The 17,048-nt window shown below is 54.9% G+C and overlaps 6 protein-coding genes across 6 annotated transcripts; 4 read left to right on the top strand and 2 right to left on the bottom strand.

Annotated features, from left to right (window-relative positions):
* Nucleotides 1-91: 91 nt before the first annotated feature.
* On the top strand, nt 92-1,882 carry rpt1 (proteasome regulatory particle base subunit RPT1). Its single transcript, XM_024848693.1, has 4 exons — nt 92-378; nt 442-556; nt 609-838; nt 892-1,882. Exons 1-4 carry the CDS (start codon nt 284-286, stop codon nt 1,769-1,771), a joined length of 1,320 nt encoding a protein of 439 aa, XP_024707927.1. The 5' UTR covers nt 92-283; the 3' UTR covers nt 1,772-1,882.
* Nucleotides 1,883-2,485: 603 nt separating this feature from the next.
* Nucleotides 2,486-4,939, top strand: P170DRAFT_434338 (succinate dehydrogenase [ubiquinone] flavoprotein subunit). The gene is made up of 6 exons (XM_024848694.1): nt 2,486-2,576; nt 2,681-2,735; nt 2,797-2,870; nt 2,929-3,092; nt 3,185-4,573; nt 4,638-4,939. Exons 1-6 carry the CDS (start codon nt 2,535-2,537, stop codon nt 4,855-4,857), a joined length of 1,944 nt encoding a protein of 647 aa, XP_024707928.1. The 5' UTR covers nt 2,486-2,534; the 3' UTR covers nt 4,858-4,939.
* Nucleotides 4,940-5,396: 457 nt separating this feature from the next.
* P170DRAFT_462517 (uncharacterized protein) lies at nt 5,397-7,325 on the top strand. Its single transcript, XM_024852107.1, has 2 exons — nt 5,397-6,369; nt 6,438-7,325. The coding sequence occupies exons 1-2, from the start codon at nt 5,811-5,813 to the stop codon at nt 7,148-7,150; spliced, it is 1,272 nt and encodes a 423-aa protein (XP_024707929.1). The 5' UTR covers nt 5,397-5,810; the 3' UTR covers nt 7,151-7,325.
* Nucleotides 7,326-7,599: 274 nt separating this feature from the next.
* On the bottom strand, nt 7,600-9,233 carry P170DRAFT_507382 (argininosuccinate lyase ARG4). Its single transcript, XM_024854480.1, has 3 exons — nt 9,111-9,233; nt 8,214-9,044; nt 7,600-8,145 (listed from the first exon to the last, which is right to left on the bottom strand). The coding sequence occupies exons 1-3, from the start codon at nt 9,160-9,162 to the stop codon at nt 7,637-7,639; spliced, it is 1,392 nt and encodes a 463-aa protein (XP_024707930.1). The 5' UTR covers nt 9,163-9,233; the 3' UTR covers nt 7,600-7,636.
* A 1,292-nt stretch (nt 9,234-10,525) lies between these two features.
* P170DRAFT_472518 (MFS transporter) lies at nt 10,526-12,363 on the top strand (the record flags this gene model as incomplete). Its single annotated transcript, XM_024852952.1, has 5 exons — nt 10,526-10,648; nt 10,705-10,725; nt 10,781-10,838; nt 10,894-10,953; nt 11,033-12,363. 5 exons carry the CDS (start codon nt 10,526-10,528, stop codon nt 12,361-12,363), a joined length of 1,593 nt encoding a protein of 530 aa, XP_024707931.1.
* Nucleotides 12,364-12,682: 319 nt separating this feature from the next.
* P170DRAFT_453943 (uncharacterized protein) lies at nt 12,683-16,124 on the bottom strand (the record flags this gene model as incomplete). The annotated part of the gene is made up of 5 exons (XM_024851401.1): nt 15,674-16,124; nt 15,246-15,592; nt 14,941-15,215; nt 14,180-14,184; nt 12,683-13,899 (listed from the first exon to the last, which is right to left on the bottom strand). The coding sequence occupies exons 1-5, from the start codon at nt 15,777-15,779 to the stop codon at nt 12,683-12,685; spliced, it is 1,950 nt and encodes a 649-aa protein (XP_024707932.1). The 5' UTR covers nt 15,780-16,124.
* Nucleotides 16,125-17,048: the final 924 nt, after the last annotated feature.

Raw genomic sequence — 17,048 nt, forward strand, 5'->3', positions numbered from 1 at the left:
TGAAGGCGGCGTTGGAATTTCTGCGAAGTTACGGTTAGGCTTGGCGGCCACTAGCGTCAACAGCTCGAACCGACCGACGCAACCACCTCAGCAGGCAAAGAGCTACCACTTACTGCCCTTGTCTCCCATCCCAAGCTCCATCTCATCCATTTGATTCGTTTTTTTACGGCTCCTGCTCCGTTAAGGACTGTCACGTCTCGCTCGCCATTTGCATTCAATAACCACTCCCTGCGTTTCCCTCCATCCCTACTCGCCTCCGTGACCTCACAACCCTCTTCTCACCATGCCTAGCGCCACGGGAGAGAACTGGGAGAAGTACAAGAAGAACTTCGCCGATGAAGAAGAGCCGGAGAAGAAGATCACTCCTCTCACAGACGAGTAAGTTTCCCTCGGGTTGTTTTTCTGGGGGGTTGATGGATGGGATGGCTGACTGGCGCCCAGTGATATCGCAGTACTGAAGACGTACGGCGCCGCTCCGTACGCGAATGCCTTGAAGAAGTTGGAAAAGCAGATCAAAGACAAACAGAACAGCGTAAACGAGAAGATTGGCGTCAAGGTATACTGAACCCTTGCCCCGAGTCCTTCCTGGGTGGAACTGACCGTCTTAGGAATCCGACACCGGTCTTGCACCTCCACACCTTTGGGATGTTGCCGCAGACCGACAACGCATGGCAGAGGAGCAACCGCTACAGGTCGCTCGCTGCACAAAGATCATTCAAGATGAGAAGGATACGGACAAGAGTAAATACGTCATCAACGTCAAGCAGATCGCCAAGTTCGTTGTCAACCTAGGAGAGCGTGTGAGTCCTACGGATATCGAGGAAGGCATGAGAGTTGGGTATGTTTGCTCCTGTGAGATCTTTCGCTTCGGTTTGCTGACTCTACGTCTAGTGTCGACCGGAATAAGTACCAGATCATGCTTCCCCTCCCGCCCAAGATCGACCCCAGCGTGACGATGATGACTGTCGAAGACAAACCCGATGTGACGTACGGCGATGTCGGTGGATGCAAAGAACAGATCGAGAAGCTGCGAGAAGTCGTTGAGATGCCCCTGCTATCGCCAGAGCGCTTTGTCAACCTCGGTATCGACCCGCCTAAGGGTGCTCTGCTTTACGGTCCTCCCGGAACCGGTAAGACGCTTTGCGCCCGAGCCGTGGCCAATCGAACGGACGCTACGTTCATCCGTGTCATCGGTAGTGAACTGGTCCAGAAATACGTGGGTGAGGGTGCACGAATGGTTCGAGAGCTGTTCGAGATGGCGCGTACCAAGAAGGCCTGCATCATCTTCTTCGACGAAATCGATGCGGTCGGTGGTGCTCGTTTCGACGACGGTGCTGGTGGTGACAACGAAGTGCAACGTACCATGCTTGAACTGATTACTCAACTGGATGGTTTCGATGCTCGCGGTAACATCAAGGTCATGTTCGCAACCAACCGACCGTCGATTCTGGACCCTGCGCTCATGCGTCCCGGACGTATCGACCGTAAGATTGAGTTCTCTCTTCCGGACGTCGAGGGCCGAGCCAACATTCTCCGCATTCACGCCAAGAGCATGTCGGTGGAGCGCGACATCCGATGGGAGTTGATTTCTCGACTGTGCCCCAATGCCACCGGTGCGGAGCTCCGCAGTGTTGCGACGGAGGCCGGTATGTTCGCCATTCGGGCGCGTCGGAAGGTCGCCACGGAGAAGGACTTCCTGGCTGCTGTGGATAAGGTGATCAAGGGCAACCTCAAGTTCAACTCGACGGCAACCTACATGCAGTATAATTAGATGACGCCCCCTTTCCCCCTTCTGCACTTTGGGTTACATAGCATGGCTGGACGGATGTGTATGAACAATTTATCTCGTAATTCAGTCTACTATGGTTTTTACAAGATAAACCTTGCAGGCCCATTCTTCTCGTTCGTTCTGTAGGTCTGGAATACCGGCTTGTAGTAACTACGTAGGATATTAGTATACCGCAGCAATCGTCATCCAGACAGATTATCACATGACGTGTCTTCGGCATTGGGATTACCTCAGCAAACCACATCCGGGTAAGAGTTCCCGGGCCGTCACGAACGTCAGGCTGATATGTGTCTGATGGCACCGGCCGACCGTAGAGTTTTGTATCAGACATGGCGGGGACAGGATCCCCAGACCAAACCGACCAGCACAAGCCATCCCCGGTCTACCTCCAGAATAGTCGGGTCTGCCGTGGGAGGCCGGAATTCCTCGCAGCGGCCGGGTTAAAAGGAAGGCCGGCCACGTGCCTTGCCGGCCACAGCCAATCAGGGCGCGCCGGCTGCCCGAGGTGATTACCACTGCGCGCGCGCTGATTGGAGGGTTCGGCCCCGGTCCTCCCCGTCGGCAAGTGAGCGGCTGATTATGTCAGCCAGCTTTCGGCCAGAAACGACGATCCAAAAGTGCAGCTCGCGAGGTCTGCATCGCCTGCATTCTCCTCTCTGCCGTTGTCTGCACTCACTCCTCTCAATCCCCCCTCTCCTCTCTCGGACTCATTAGGAAGGTGTTCCTTTTCTTTTGATCCGTCAGTATGAGCTCCATGAGCTTGCGGAGCCTAGCTCCGGCCTCCAAGGTCAGTAGCCGACAGGGCCTGCTCACGAGCCCACGACCCTGATCGCATCAATTGCCCCCTCAAATCTTCGGTTCCGCGGTTGGCTGACACGCTACAATGCGCAGATTTCCCGTGCTTTGAGGGATCAGAGACGTCTTTTCTCCTCTTCTCGGCCCGCAGGTAGGCATTGGATACCGGTCCCTTGATCCCCTCTCGTCAAACTAACTCGGCCTTCCGCAAGCCCGGATATTCGCCAACAATCCTTTGCGCGCCAAGGAGAACACTGGCTACATCTCTGAGAAATACCCCGTCATTGTAAGCCGATACCTCTATGACGTGTTTAGTCCGACGTGGGATCTAATTGTCTGCCCAGGACCACGAGTACGATGCCGTCGTCGTCGGTGCTGGAGGTGCCGGTCTGCGTGCCGCTTTCGGTTTGGCCGAGGCTGGCTTCAACACTGCCTGTGTTTCGAAGCTTTTCCCTACGAGAAGTCACACTGTCGCCGCTCAGGGTGGTATCAACGCTGCTCTTGGAAAGTAGGTGGCCCCTTTAATTGCTTGCGCTTGGTGGCAATTGCAATCTTGTCCTTCTGGTAAAAAGGGTTTGCTAACCATTTCTTGCTGTACAGCATGCACAAGGATGACTGGAGGTGGCACATGTACGATACCGTGAAGGGTTCCGACTGGCTGGGTGACCAGGATGCCATCCACTACATGACCCGTGAAGCCCCTGCTAGTGTTCGTGAGCTCGAAGGCTACGGATGCCCCTTCTCTCGTACCGAGGACGGTCTTATCTACCAGCGTGCGTTCGGTGGTCAGTCGCGGGAATTCGGAAAGGGTGGCCAGGCCTACCGCTGCTGCGCCGTCGCTGATCGTACTGGTCACGCCCTCCTTCACACCCTCTACGGACAGTCTCTGAGCCATAACACCAACTACTTCATCGAGTACTTCGCCCTGGACCTGCTTATGGAGGACGGCGAGTGCCGCGGTATCATTGCTTACAACCAGGAGGATGGTACCCTGCACCGTTTCAAGGCGCACCACACCGTCCTGGCCACCGGTGGTTACGGACGTGCCTACTTCAGTTGCACTTCGGCCCACACCTGTACCGGTGACGGTATGGCCATGGTTGCCCGTGCCGGTCTTCCCAACCAGGATCTCGAGTTCGTCCAGTTCCACCCCACTGGTATCTACGGTGCCGGCTGCTTGATCACCGAGGGAGCCCGTGGTGAGGGTGGTTACCTGCTCAACTCCGAGGGTGAGCGTTTCATGGAGCGTTACGCGCCCACCGCCAAGGATCTGGCTTCCCGTGACGTCGTCTCCCGATCCATGACCCTGGAAATCCGTGAAGGCCGTGGTGTTGGCCCTGAGAAGGACCACATCTACCTGCAGCTGAGCCACTTGCCTCCTCAGCTTCTGCACGAGCGTCTGCCCGGTATCTCCGAGACCGCCTCCATCTTCTCCGGTGTCGACGTTACCAAGCAGCCCATCCCCGTCCTGCCCACCGTCCACTACAACATGGGTGGTATCCCCACCAAGTTCACCGGTGAGGTCTTGACCGTTGACGAGCAGGGCAAGGACAAGGTGGTCCCCGGTCTGTACGCCTGCGGCGAGGCCGCTTGTGTCTCCGTCCACGGTGCCAACCGTCTGGGTGCCAACTCGCTTCTGGATCTTGTCGTTTTCGGTCGTGCCGTTTCCCATCGTGTCCGCGACATCGCCACCCCTGGAGCTCCCCACCGTGAACTGAGCTCCGATGCCGGTGCCGAGTCGATCAAGGACCTCGACTTCGTCCGTACCGCCGACGGCCCCAAGTCGACCTTCGACATCCGTAACGCCATGCAGAAGGCCATGCAGTCGGACGTCAGTGTCTTCCGTACCCAGGAGAGTTTGGATGAGGGTGTCGAGAAGGTTACCGAGATCGACACCTGGTTCGACCAGGTCGGCACCAAGGATCGTAGCATGATCTGGAACTCCGACCTCGTTGAGACCCTTGAGCTCAAGAACTTGTTGACCTGCGCGTACGTATTCACCACGTGAAACTGATCCCCCAGGAACCTTTTTAGCTGACATAATTCATTTTAGCACCCAAACCGCTGTCGCCGCCGCCAACCGTAAGGAGTCTCGTGGTGCCCACGCCCGTGAGGACTTCCCTGAGCGTGATGACGAGAACTGGATGAAGCACACCCTTACGTGGCAGAAGAAGCCCCACGGCAAGATCGATTTGGACTACCGCTCCGTTGAGGCCAACACCCTGGACGAGAGCGAGTGCAAGCCCGTGCCCCCCTTCAAGCGTGTCTACTAAGATGCGACAACTGGCTGAGCGCACAATGAAAGGTAGGGTCGATATCGGTTCTGATCCGATAACCCGTGGAAGTGTTTGAGTGGGCGGAAAAAGAGAGTCATGAAAAACTAGGCTGTGTTTATTTCCTGTGTTCATATGTGTATATCCATCCTTTTTCCCTTTTCCTTTATCTTTTTTATTTCCGGGCGATGAGTTTGGTGTACTCACGTTATATTGTCTTTTATAGCCCTTTATTACCTCATACAATTGGAGTTCTTTTTTCTTTTGCGATTGACCATGGTGTGAGCTGGCCAGATGATTCAATTTTCCTATTTTCTTTTCTCTTTGCACCGCGTTTCATGTTTGAAGTGTTCTCTCAGCCCTCGGCCCCCATCCCTGATGCAGCCGTCAGCTGAAGAATAACTCTTTGTGCGTTGACAAAGAATAATGTTTGGCAAAATTATCTGCAAGCATGGCACTGCGGCTGACTCTTCCTGGTAGTTAGTTCGAGCCGATTGTCTGTGACTCGATCAAAGAAGCTTCAGACTCGCGCTGGATACCGACTACCAGCGACCTCAACTCTTCTGATGAAGCGTTTCTTCAATGCATCAATCAGGTCGGCACAACCACATCGTCCCAGTCTTGATGTCGTCTTTCCTCGCTAACCCAAGTTCTGGCAACGAACGTCCTTACCAGACACCTGCGTTCCGCGACGGACAAAGAAGCATCACCTTGCCACTCTTTATAAGGCCCAGTTATATCCAGGGACTACGCAATTGCAGATCCCCCCCCCGACGCCAGGCGCGCTTTGTGACCCTTGTTCAGCAGCTGCAACGTCCTCTGAACTTTCGCCGCCTTGTTTCTTGCCTTTGCTCTGACTCCTCCTGCCGGTCGGGACTGCTATCCGTTCGTTTTATGTTCGTCTGATTGATGACTTACTCGAGCCTCGCTCGCTCCGAGCCATCAGACCGAGAATGTCCTGCTCGGGAGGCAAGGCCTGGTATGTCTGCTTCAAGCGTTCGTTCCAGGGATGTTGTTCGATCAATCCTTGTGACACGGGCATTTGCCCGGATGACGATAACCACAGCACCGACAACACCGATAAACCCAAGCCAAGCGTATCGACCTTTTCTATCTCGACCACATCAACAAAGTCAACATCGACAACGACGACAGCAACGGCAACAACGACCCATACGGCCTCGACTACGACTACGACTTCGACTTCGACTGCGTCGACACTCCAGACGTACACTGAGCTGTCGGGAGTATCTCCGACTAACAGCCCAGCGAGCAGCAGCGGAGACAAACCCAACGGAGGTCTCATCGGCGTTTCCGTGGGGGGAGCAGCAGTAGCGTTGATCCTTTTGGGTTTGTTACTTTGGCTGGTTCGTCGTTCACGCAAGAAGCGTGGTAGAAGATTTACTCTTCTTTACTGGCGTGGCCCCGCGCACGAACACAATGAGAAAAGTTATTCACCTACACGCAGTTCTTTGCACAATCTTTTAACATCAGAAGATAGTCATTATTATGGTATGTTGCAAGCTCACGCCCTTACAGATGCCAACAAGTCTCATGACTGACTTTCTATCCCCTTGGAGACTCTGACCATTCCCCGTCTCTATCCCAAACAGCTACATCATCTCGCAATAATTCCACAACAGGACCAGGAACAGGAACACTCGTCTCACTCCCCTCCCGCACAAGCCGGCACTCAATCAGTAGTTCCCCCAGTGTCACACTTTCTCCTCCCCCCACAACCATCTCTACCCCCTCAGGCGCCCTCCTCGCGGACCAAATCACCTCCGCCGCTGCAGGAGCGACATCCGTCAACGCAGGCCCCGTCACAGACACAAGCACCAGGAGCACCAGCACAAGAGCAACCCATTCACAGCTAGAACCCACCCCTGAGCTTTCAGACACGGGCTTCTACCGCCAACGTGCCGAGCTAGCTGCCAACTCAGCTCGCGAGCTCATCAACGTGCCTCTCAACGAGCGCCAGCGTCCTCTTCAACCCCAGTCCTCGCCCCGCCAACCCCAGTCCTCGTCCATTAAGAGTCCCAACCTCCCAGTCCCGCCCGCCAAAGCAATTGTCACTGCAGATGGGGTCATATTGAGGCCCAACCTAGACCAGCTGGTCCATGATCATGAGAGCAGCACTCTCGGGTCTGGCGACGACCATGTGATGAGCTTCATGCGGTACGATGCCGCCGAGGACTCGGAATTACCGGCTTATCGTTCCAGTTGGGGCTGGAGGAGGTCATCTACCGGGAGTGCACATGTCACAATGAATGAGAATGTTAGGGGCTTGTAGAAGAAAAAGAGGAGGGGAAGTGGCTATTGATCGATGGTATGTATTTGGGGTATATGATTGGAGAGATAAAAGGACGAATGGATCGATGTTGGTCTGGATTGGAAGTGTAGGCGCAGGACGGACTTCTTTTTAAGTCTTTTTCTTCTTAGTCTTGTTTTTATTTGCGTAGGCTGGGTGCAATATGATTATTTGTCTGTATCCTAGATCCTGTTGTGTATATTACGCAAGACCTGGTTAATCTCAATGAGCTGTAGCTTTCCAGGTGTTCTTGTCACTTCCGACTATTCCATTCCTGTTAAAAAATGACCGTTTAAGTTCCAGTTGGTCAAAAATGAATATCATTCCTATTAAACCGAAATATCTCGTAAATTCAGATCCGATCGTCTACTTTTCTTGTATCTATTACAATACAAAATCCCGAAACTTTTTGCAAAACCCCGGCTGTCCCTAAAGAAAAGAAAGAAAAAAAAAAAAAAAAAAAAAGATCTATAGCAAGCCGCGCAGAACAGAGGTCTGCTCCAGAACGGCGCGTCGGCTCGTTCCACCGACGGCATCCTTCAGCTCGACGGCCCGCTCGTAGTCCAGACAAGCGCGGACGGCCTCGTCGAACCGAGCGTCGACGGTCTGCAGCTGCTCCAGCGAGAGCGTGTCCATGGGAACGTTCTGGTTCTCGGCGAGGGCGACGACGCGGCCGGAGATGTGGTGACCCTCGCGGAAGGGAACGCCCTTGCGGACGAGGTAGTCGGCGATCTCGGTGGCCAGCATTTCGGGCGCCAGGGCGGCGGTCATCTTCTCGGGGATGACGGTGATGGTGGAGAGCACGCCGGTGGCAATCTGGATGCTGTCGCTGACGGTCTTGATGTGGTCAAGCAGGGGCTCGATGCTCTCCTGCAGATCCTTGTTGTAGGTGGTGGGGAGGCCCTTGATGGTCATCATCAGGCCGGCCATGTGGCCGAATGCTCGGCCGGACTTGCCACGCAGAAGCTCCAGGCTGTCTGTTGAGGGGGTTAGTCTTGACATTTTTCTGTTGCTAGAGGAGCATAATGCAATGGATTTAACTCACCTGCGTTCTTCTTCTGAGGCATCAACGAGGACCCGGTGGAGTAGGCATCCGACAAGCGGACGTAGCCGAACTCCAAGCTGCTGTAGATGATCAGATCCTCGGCCCAGCGAGAGATCTTGAGCATGAACGAGCTGCCCCATTGCATGGTCTCCATGGCGAAGTCTCGGTCCGCCACGGCGTTCATCGAATTGTACAGCAGACCCTCGAAGCCCAGTTCCTTGGCCATCTGCTCCCGGTCAATCTGGAAGGGGTTTCCGGCCAGCGCACCGGTACCCAGAGGGCTGCGGTTGACCCGGCGGGTGACCTCACGCAGACGCTGCAGCTCGCTGGCGAAGGCCGTGGCGTGGGACAGGAGCCAGTGGCTCCAACGGACGGGCTGGGCCTTCTGCAGATGCGTGTATCCGGGCATGATGTACTCGATGTCATTCTCGGCACGGGCAATGCAGACCTTGATCAGGTCACACAGGAAGTTGTCCAGCTTGCGGAGTTCGTCACGCAGCCAGAGTCGCATGTCCGTAGCGACCTGCTCGTTTCGGGACCGACCGGTGTGCAGCTTTCCTCCGATCTCCTTGCCGATGATCTCGGACAGACGACGCTCGTTTGCGGTGTGGATGTCCTCGTCGTTCGCCTTGACGACGAACGAGTCGGTGCTCCATTCCTCGGCAATCTGCTTGAAGCCGCGCTCGATCTCAGAGAACTCGTGGGGGGTGAGGATGCCGGATTTGGTGTTGGCCCGGGCAAATGCAATGGAACCGGCAATGTCCTGCTTCCACAGGATGCGGTCGTAGGGGAGAGACTCGTTATATTGGACCATAAGGGGGTCGAGGCCCTCTGAGTAGTCCGGTTAGCGGCGTGATTCAGATGAGGGTTGGGAACTGGAGCAATTGAGGGACTCACGGGTGAATCGACCACCCCAGAGCATGTTCTCAGCAACCTTGGGAGCGCTCATGTTTGCAGACAGTCGAATGGGACAATGGAAGGACTGGCAAGGGAAGATAAAAATGAGAAGACAGCAGAGAGCGACCGCAAGGAAGATCAAGGAGGGACGACGCCGATGAGTCATCTGTCGTTTGCGCGGGGATGCGACATCGGGGCGCTAGTCCGCTTCGGGCGCGCACCTGACTGTCGCTCTCATGCGGTGTACGGAGAAGAGGCATCTTCATCTTCTCCTACTCTGGAAGAGACACATCACTATGCCAGGGCTGTGTGACACGTCCAAGACGGTCTTCGGCGCATTCGAGTATATGAGTTTTCCTGTTTTCCGCCAAGAAGTCCATCCTCCGAGGGTGCCAAACACTCAGGTGCTGTCGATCCACATGCTATGCGGTATGCACTACTCCTTTCCCTGAAGAAAGGAAGTGCGAGGGATTTATCAGAACGTATAAGCCCATCAACGTGGTCTCGCGGCCTTTTTTCAATGGCGCAGTCCAATCAAGCTAACTAACCCGTCCACGTCATCACCTCCCTTGCCTTTCCCCTGGAGCGAGGGACGAATGCATCGGATTATCCAAAATTCAAGGCCCTGGTCCAGGCTATCCATGGATCGCCTGGCGTCGCTTTGTTCTGATTTGCCTTCAGCCTTAGGCTGCATAAAGTCGATCATAAAAAAGCTTGGTGCTTTTGACTCCAATGGGGTCCGCTCGACCGAATCAGGCCCCAGAGGCAAATTTTGGGTCTGCGAACCACAGAACAAGCGCCCAATTCTTTGATACTATATCGTCGTCCCACCATCTACTTGCTCGACGAAGATCATCCGAAGACGTGCTCAGTAATGCAAGGTCAACGTCATCCGGCGAATTGGAGACTTTCGACTGAAACCATTCTCTTGCAACCGGTTCCTCTCGTTCCGACAGTAGAGGGCTAGCTATTGATAATAGTATCCCACGATTCGAATTTTTCAAATGATCAAAAGAAAAAGGAACAGAATGTACCCATATGGAAAAGAAAATGCAACTTCATAGCAGTTTGATGCTCTTCATCAGCCGAGAGTTGATCATCTCCAAACACTTAGCCCAGGCACGCAGCGACCTGTAAGCTTAACGTCTGACTCCATATCTCCACGTTCTCCATTTACCAGAGGACTACGCGTCGTCATCTGGTGGCCCTTGCATCTAATTCCATAGAATATGCAATACTTTACCAATTCGGGCGATGGAGCAACGGATATTGAGAAAGATCCACCTTGTGTTCGGAGAAATGTCACCTTTGCGATGTAGTCATTTCTCATGCGTCTTTTTTTTTTAAAGGGGCCAAGTCCTGAAAATTGTCTGTATCGAAAGAAACTCTCCCCTAGCACACTCTCGACCGTCCCAATGGTGCTGCGGAATTTTTATCACGAGAAACTTGGAGGCTTGGCTTCGAGGCGCCCAATCTGTCTAGAATGGCGATCCCATAAGGTCTTCATCCTGTTTGTGGTGGCCTTTGCCATGTTCACGGTATGGTCTTTCTTTCTCCTTTTGAATTGGTGTGGAGTCGCTCACTTTGGCAATAGGACATGCTTCTTTATGGACTGGTTGGTGGTCGAAACTGCATTCTCTGCTCGACTAGTATATATTGACTCTAGAAAGATTGTTCCTGTGATCCCAACAGTTCTCACTCAACGAGTCGGGCTATCAGTAGCCGAAGGTATGTTTTCTTCATGCTTTGGCATAGCAAAGATCTAACTCTTTCCACCATTCAGAGCAAGGGTGGACGTCCATACTTCTCGCCCTCTACGGGTCAACGTTATTGGCATTTTGCCGTGAGTTGCACCACACCAAAGCCGGAGACATAGATTAGCAAGTCTTCTTCGAACACGACATGCTGATCATTTCACTCAGCAATATCCGGTTATATAGCTGACCGCATCCAATCGAGACGATGGCCGCTCCTCGTCGGGCTGGTGATCATGGGAGCCTCCACCGCCATGCTCTGCGTGGGCTCCAACCTCGCCCTGTGGATCACCGGCCGCCTCTTCCAAGGCGCCTCGGCTGCCGTGGTCTGGACCGTGGGAATGGCGTTGCTCGCGGACAATGTAGAATCGGACGAACTGGGGGGCGCCATGGGTCTCGCAAGCTCGGGAATGACTCTGGGAGTGATGGTTGGTCCTCTTCTTGGTGGTGTCCTGTATGAGCACGCCGGCTACTACGCCGTCTTTGGTCTAGCATTTGGCTTCATCGGACTTGATATCTTCTTCCGCCTGGTTCTCATTGAGAAGAAAGACGCCGCAAAATGGCTGAAAGCCGAGAATGAAAGCGAGAGCGACAGTGACACCGAACCCCAGATGTCCCGACTCCCTGCAGATCCAATTGATAGTAGTGAACGCGGTCTCTCCGCTCATTCCACCCAGGAAACCGAAGCCTCCCCAGACTCCCCCTGCAGGCAGGAATTCTCCACAGACACCTCGTCCACGTGTACCGCCAACTCGCCCGACCACAACGACCCCACGGCCAGTATCCATAGCAAATCCGAAGACGCGCGCAGCCGCAACCACCGCATCTCTCGCAGCAACACCGCCGCCGCCAGCACCAACAACAACACAGGCTCTGGCGGACGTCTTCTCATACTGCTCAAATCCCGACGTCTCGCCGTCGCCCTCTTCGCGTACTTCATCCAAGCCACCTGCATCATGTGCTTCGACAGCGTCCTCCCGCTCTTCGTCCACGACACCTTCGGCTGGGGCCAGTCCGGGCAGGGCCTCATCTTCATTCCGCTCTCGCTGCCGCACATCGGCGACCCGCTCACCGGCTTCATCGTCGACCGCTGGCCTCGATGCCGCATCTGGCTGGCCGCCGGCGCCTTCCTGACCGCCGTCCCCCTGCTCACCTGCCTGCGCTTCGTCACCGAGAACACCCTCAGCGACAAAGCCGTCCTGTGCGCCCTCCTGGCCCTCATCGGCATCATGGGCGGTATCCTCGAGCCTCCGCTCATGGTCGAAATCACCTACATCATCGAGCAGAAGGAGGCCGAGTACCCGCATGTCTTTGGTAAGGGTGGTGGCTTGGCCCTGGGCTATGGTGTTATGAATGCCGCCTGGGCTGCGGGGAGCTTGATCGGTCCGATCTATGGTGGGTTTATTCGTGATAATGCGGGCTGGGGGACGACGACTTGGGCGCTGGCGGTGTTGATGGGGGCGCCGGGTATTTTGCTCTTGTTTTTGTTGAGGGAATAAAGAGTATTCAATGATGCGGGTTTATTTTGAACCTGGTGAATATTGTATATAGATACCACGAACAGAAGTGGTGCCTGGATGGTTTCGATAAAATTCGTTAGTGCGCGACCTGTTAGTAGTTTCTAGAATGAATATCACTACACTATTACGGTTGCGTTCTACTTGGATATATTTTTCTGCAGAGGCATAGTAATCTGTTTCCTGTGTAAGATTTACTCTATATACAGTCTTCTCTACTCTACCCTCACGACTTATATAAACCCAGCTCCAACCTTCCTCGACACCACTACAATATATACACATACCAAACCAGTACTACCTACGCATCAAACTCCACCACCGTCCACGTCACCGTCCAACTAACCTCACCCCCCAACTTCTCCATCACCCTACAACTAGCCCGATTCCCCGGCGTCACATCCGCATGAACCCACCCCTTCCCTCTCCCCTGCTCGCCCTTCGCCAGAAACATCCTTCCCTCGCGCATGCCCCTCCGCATGACCTCGCGACTCGCCGCCTCAGCGAGCCCTCTGCCACGATACTCCGGCTCGACGTGCAGAACGGCCAGCGTCCCGTCCGCGCTGAGGAACGCCCACGCGATCGGATCTTCGCCGTTGTCGTCCGCGCCTGTCGAGGACGAAGAAGAGGGTGTGTCGACGTAGACCGCGACGCCCGGAAACGACGCCAGGCTCTTGGGCGTGCGAAAGACGGCGGATCGGCGGCAGATGAGCTCGTAGTGACGCGGCTGCAGGGCCGAGCTGCCCCTGCGGTCGGAGAAGCGGTATCCCGGCGGTAGGGTCGAGGAATTAGAGCCCTGGCTGACAGCGGAGATGACAGCGGGTGCAGATCCAGAGCTGGATCCGCCATTCTCGACCACGCCTCCGGTGTCAGCGCTATCTGCAATGACAAATTGCTCCTCCCGAAATAGATACTTGTTGTAGGGGGGCTGGTCGAAACGGTGGACCCGGAGACCTGGGACGACCATCTGGGGGCCATGTGGACTTGGGGGACCAGGACCATGGGTCTGGCTCTGGGGCAAGGGGGAAGGGTATTGTCCCGAAGCGGTTAACAGGGAGAAGAGGCCGGTGTGCAGGTGGCCGATTTTGAAAGCCCGAGGGCCAAAAGGCTGACCCGGTGGGTTGGGACGGCTGTCAGTGTCAGTGTCAGTGTCACTGCCCGAGCTAGTGGAAGCTCTATTCGGATTGAGGTTCGTATTGGCGTGTCTGTCTGAGCCTGAGTTGGGGGCTGCAGTGACAGAGCGGAGGTATTCGGGCATCAAGCGATCCTGGATATGGAATAGTAGAGCCAATAGTTGCGCACGCACGCGGTCCAGCGCGCTGGGTGAGATTGTGTTACGGCTGGTGGGACGCAGGGTGGAGACGCGCGGTGAATCGGGGTCCTCGATGTCTTTTGCTTCGTCTTCGTCGCGCTCAGCGTGAGCCTCCACTTCCAGACTGGAATAGAGCACCACCTGGGTCTCCGGACCGGCGGGCAGATCCACCCAGGCAGCCAGCCATGGCGTCGGCAGGGATCCCCCTGACGAGAACGAGGCGGACACGGAGTTCGAGTCTGACGCGGGTTTCAGGTCGCCGATTACCAGGGACTTGGCGGTCGGAGAGGGATGGGCTAGCGAGTGCTGGAGGCGCCGTAGCAACGGAAGCGAATAGGGGAGGTGAGATTGGAGGACAGGAATGAGGCCTTGCGGATCGACGTGGTGGACGGGGGGGAGATCCATCGGGGGACCCATCTGGCTGGGATGGGGGCTCAGGTCTTACTTCGTAAATCGTAAATGTGAAACTAGGTCGATGTCAGGAACCATCACTGGACAGGAGAATACTAAGAATAACCACGCAAAGGCAAAAATGACAGCGGAGAGTTTACCCGCGGGCGAGTCAGTCCAGTGCGATGCAGGGCAACCCCTGGACCGGACGAGCTAGAAATACGTCCATTGCCAATGGGTATGAGTCAGGCCGAAGCCAAGCGATGACGCGAAGCTTAGCTGCAGCGACTAAGAAGACTAGAAGGACTAGTAGAGGAAGAATTTGTCATTCCAGGGGGGAGTGTGGCGGTGCGAGGAATGGAGAGACGGAGAGACGGAGAGACTAAATTAAGACGAAAGAATCTTTAGCGCTGGCTGCCACATGGAGTGGATCGGATCTGCATGGAAGTCATTTCGAAGCCGGTGGAATTGTGACAGGTCCAGTCGATGGATTCATTTGCTCCGGTAGATTAATCCATTTGCCCGATTCGGCTTGATTAGACGAGGTTCAGCTCTTGAACGCCACCGATCCGAGATTAATCTATCTGCGTCCTTCGACTCCATAGTTCTACTCCATACTGAGGGAACTACGCAGTGGTACTCCGTGTACTCGGTGCAACTCTTGGCCGAACACCCCAATTGGAAAAACAAAACAAATGATTCTTCTAAAGGACTGTACTGTATATGAAACAAAGGAAAAGTGTCCAAAAATAAAGAGCGACTAATGATCATCCCGGTCGTAAATCATCCCTTCGTCATCCTCGACCCCAGTTCACCAGGGACTCCGCGGTCCCACCATCCAATCCTCCATCGCCAACCACTCGCTCCATCGCGACTCCGCGACCCGGAGCTCCTCCTCCGTCGCTGCCCGGAGCGGTCGTAGAAAGGGCGTCTGCTCATCCGGCAAGATATCGTACGCCTCCTTGGTGGACGCCCAGCCGCCACTCTTCGCCGAAAACAAGTAATTGACGCGCTCCTGCTTCCAGACGCAGTCGAGGCCCGCCTGCCATTCCGCCCCGAAAAAAGCCTGTAACGTGGCGGGCGTGTCGTTGCCGGTGACGATGAGACGCCGGAGATACGATCTCAGGCACACCTGTGACGCCGCGGGCGTTTGGGCACCCACTTGGTCCGGGGGCTGCTGCTGCTCCTGCTGCTCCTGCTGGGGGCCGGACATGCCAACAATAGGATCGCGCAGTCGCTGACACGGAAGTCGGATGTTGATGAAGGCTGCCAGCGATTGCACGGCGAGCGAATGCTGCGCATGATCCAGGAAGTGCCGCATGCATCCCAGGTACCGCGGGTACCAGTCGTTCACATCGATCTGCGCATACTCCGGGCTGGTGGGCGGTGCATCGGCTGTCATCGATATCTCCCGGTCAGGACTCCCTGGGAATCCAAAAGATTCAGCACCGGAGCCAGAGGACATGTGGTGCTGGTGTCTACGGGGTTCAGTGTCCAATTCCGTTGATTCTGTTCAGGGACTGGGTCTTAGAACATGGAAAAAAGAGACAGGAGGGGGAAATCAAAAAGTAAACAAAGGGGCGGACTTACTTGCGGGATGATAGGCGAAGGATGCGAGCGAGGGAGACTCGTGGGCGTCCATAGCTGGAGAGCTTGCCCAGCAGTCTGCGCCAGAAACCTGCATGTTGACGGTCATGGTGATTGGTCTTGGACATGTGCCGAGGAGGATGCGAATGGAGAAAATTGGGTTGGGGCCAACGACGGAAGACGTCTGAGTTTATATGCGACTGAGTTTGGATGATAATAACAGAGCGAGATATACTCCAGACAGATGGGGGCCGGACCGATGTCAAACAGGATGGAGACCGAAGGAGCCCCCGTTACTTATACTTATCCATCCTGAATGATCTTCTCCCTTCCCTTCCTCCGAATTGGGAAGGCAGGAGGAAAGAAAGAGTAAAAAAAAATCACGGACGGCCATGCCGAAGCGCAAGGACCGAAAAATGTGGCCGAGAGCGCAAGAGCAGCGGCTATAGAGAGACTTGCGGGTGGAGAAGGGAGGCTAAAAGGGCGCTGAACTGAGGATTGCAGCCACAGATCGGCCACCCACAAGCCACAGCCTCAGCCCTAGTGGCTCATGCTCGCATGCGCCGCTGTTGTCCGAGTGGCGGTGCTCCCTTGTGTCATGCATTATTCTCTGATTATTACTGTTGCATATTGCATATTGCATTACTCTTCTTCCTCTTCCTCCTCTTCTTCCTCGGTCGCAGACTTGCTTTTTCTCTTGCATTCTCCTGCGCCCTCCCGGTCTTACTTCTCCTCCGTAGTCCGTATTAACTATCGAGACCGTCCTACCCTGCAAAACCCACGCTAAGACCCCTTTCTTGCTGGTTCGGGCCAGGCGGAGCCCTTAAGTCTCGGTCTTCTCCATGACACTATTGCCCTAAAGCCTCTAACACCAAGAGTCTAAGACTAACACGGCTCAAACACCCTCCCAGAATCCCAGCAACCTGGACAACCCCCCAGACGACGCTAAGCCAAAGGATTTGGAAAACCTGACAACTAGTGTCGGTTGATCCTGGTCCCTCTCGTCAGCTCGCCATCTTTTGCCTTTGCAAGATCGCCGTGGAGCCTGGAGAAGCTCGGGGAGGGGAATCAAGCTGGATAGTGGCAGACATCCTAATCAACCTCACGCACGCTACGCCGGCCTGTCCTTATCTAAACGGGGGGCTGCGTGGGCAGGGGAAATTCAATAGTCGACCAAACCGTCTCCCAACGAGATGTGACAGCTCTCGTCTGTCCAGGGATTGATTTTATTTTTTATTCTCTCATTCTCCACCCAGGTACAGGATACACGCACACACATGGTCGGTCAGGACCGGAATCTAGGGTGACACAAGGAGGAGATAGCGTGCGCTTCGGTCGGGATGCTCATCATCTCATCGTCACCATTACATGTCGCATG

This window comes from Aspergillus steynii, assembly GCF_002849105.1.
Source record: "Aspergillus steynii IBT 23096 chromosome Unknown P170scaffold_2, whole genome shotgun sequence".
Taxonomy (NCBI): domain Eukaryota; kingdom Fungi; phylum Ascomycota; class Eurotiomycetes; order Eurotiales; family Aspergillaceae; genus Aspergillus; species Aspergillus steynii.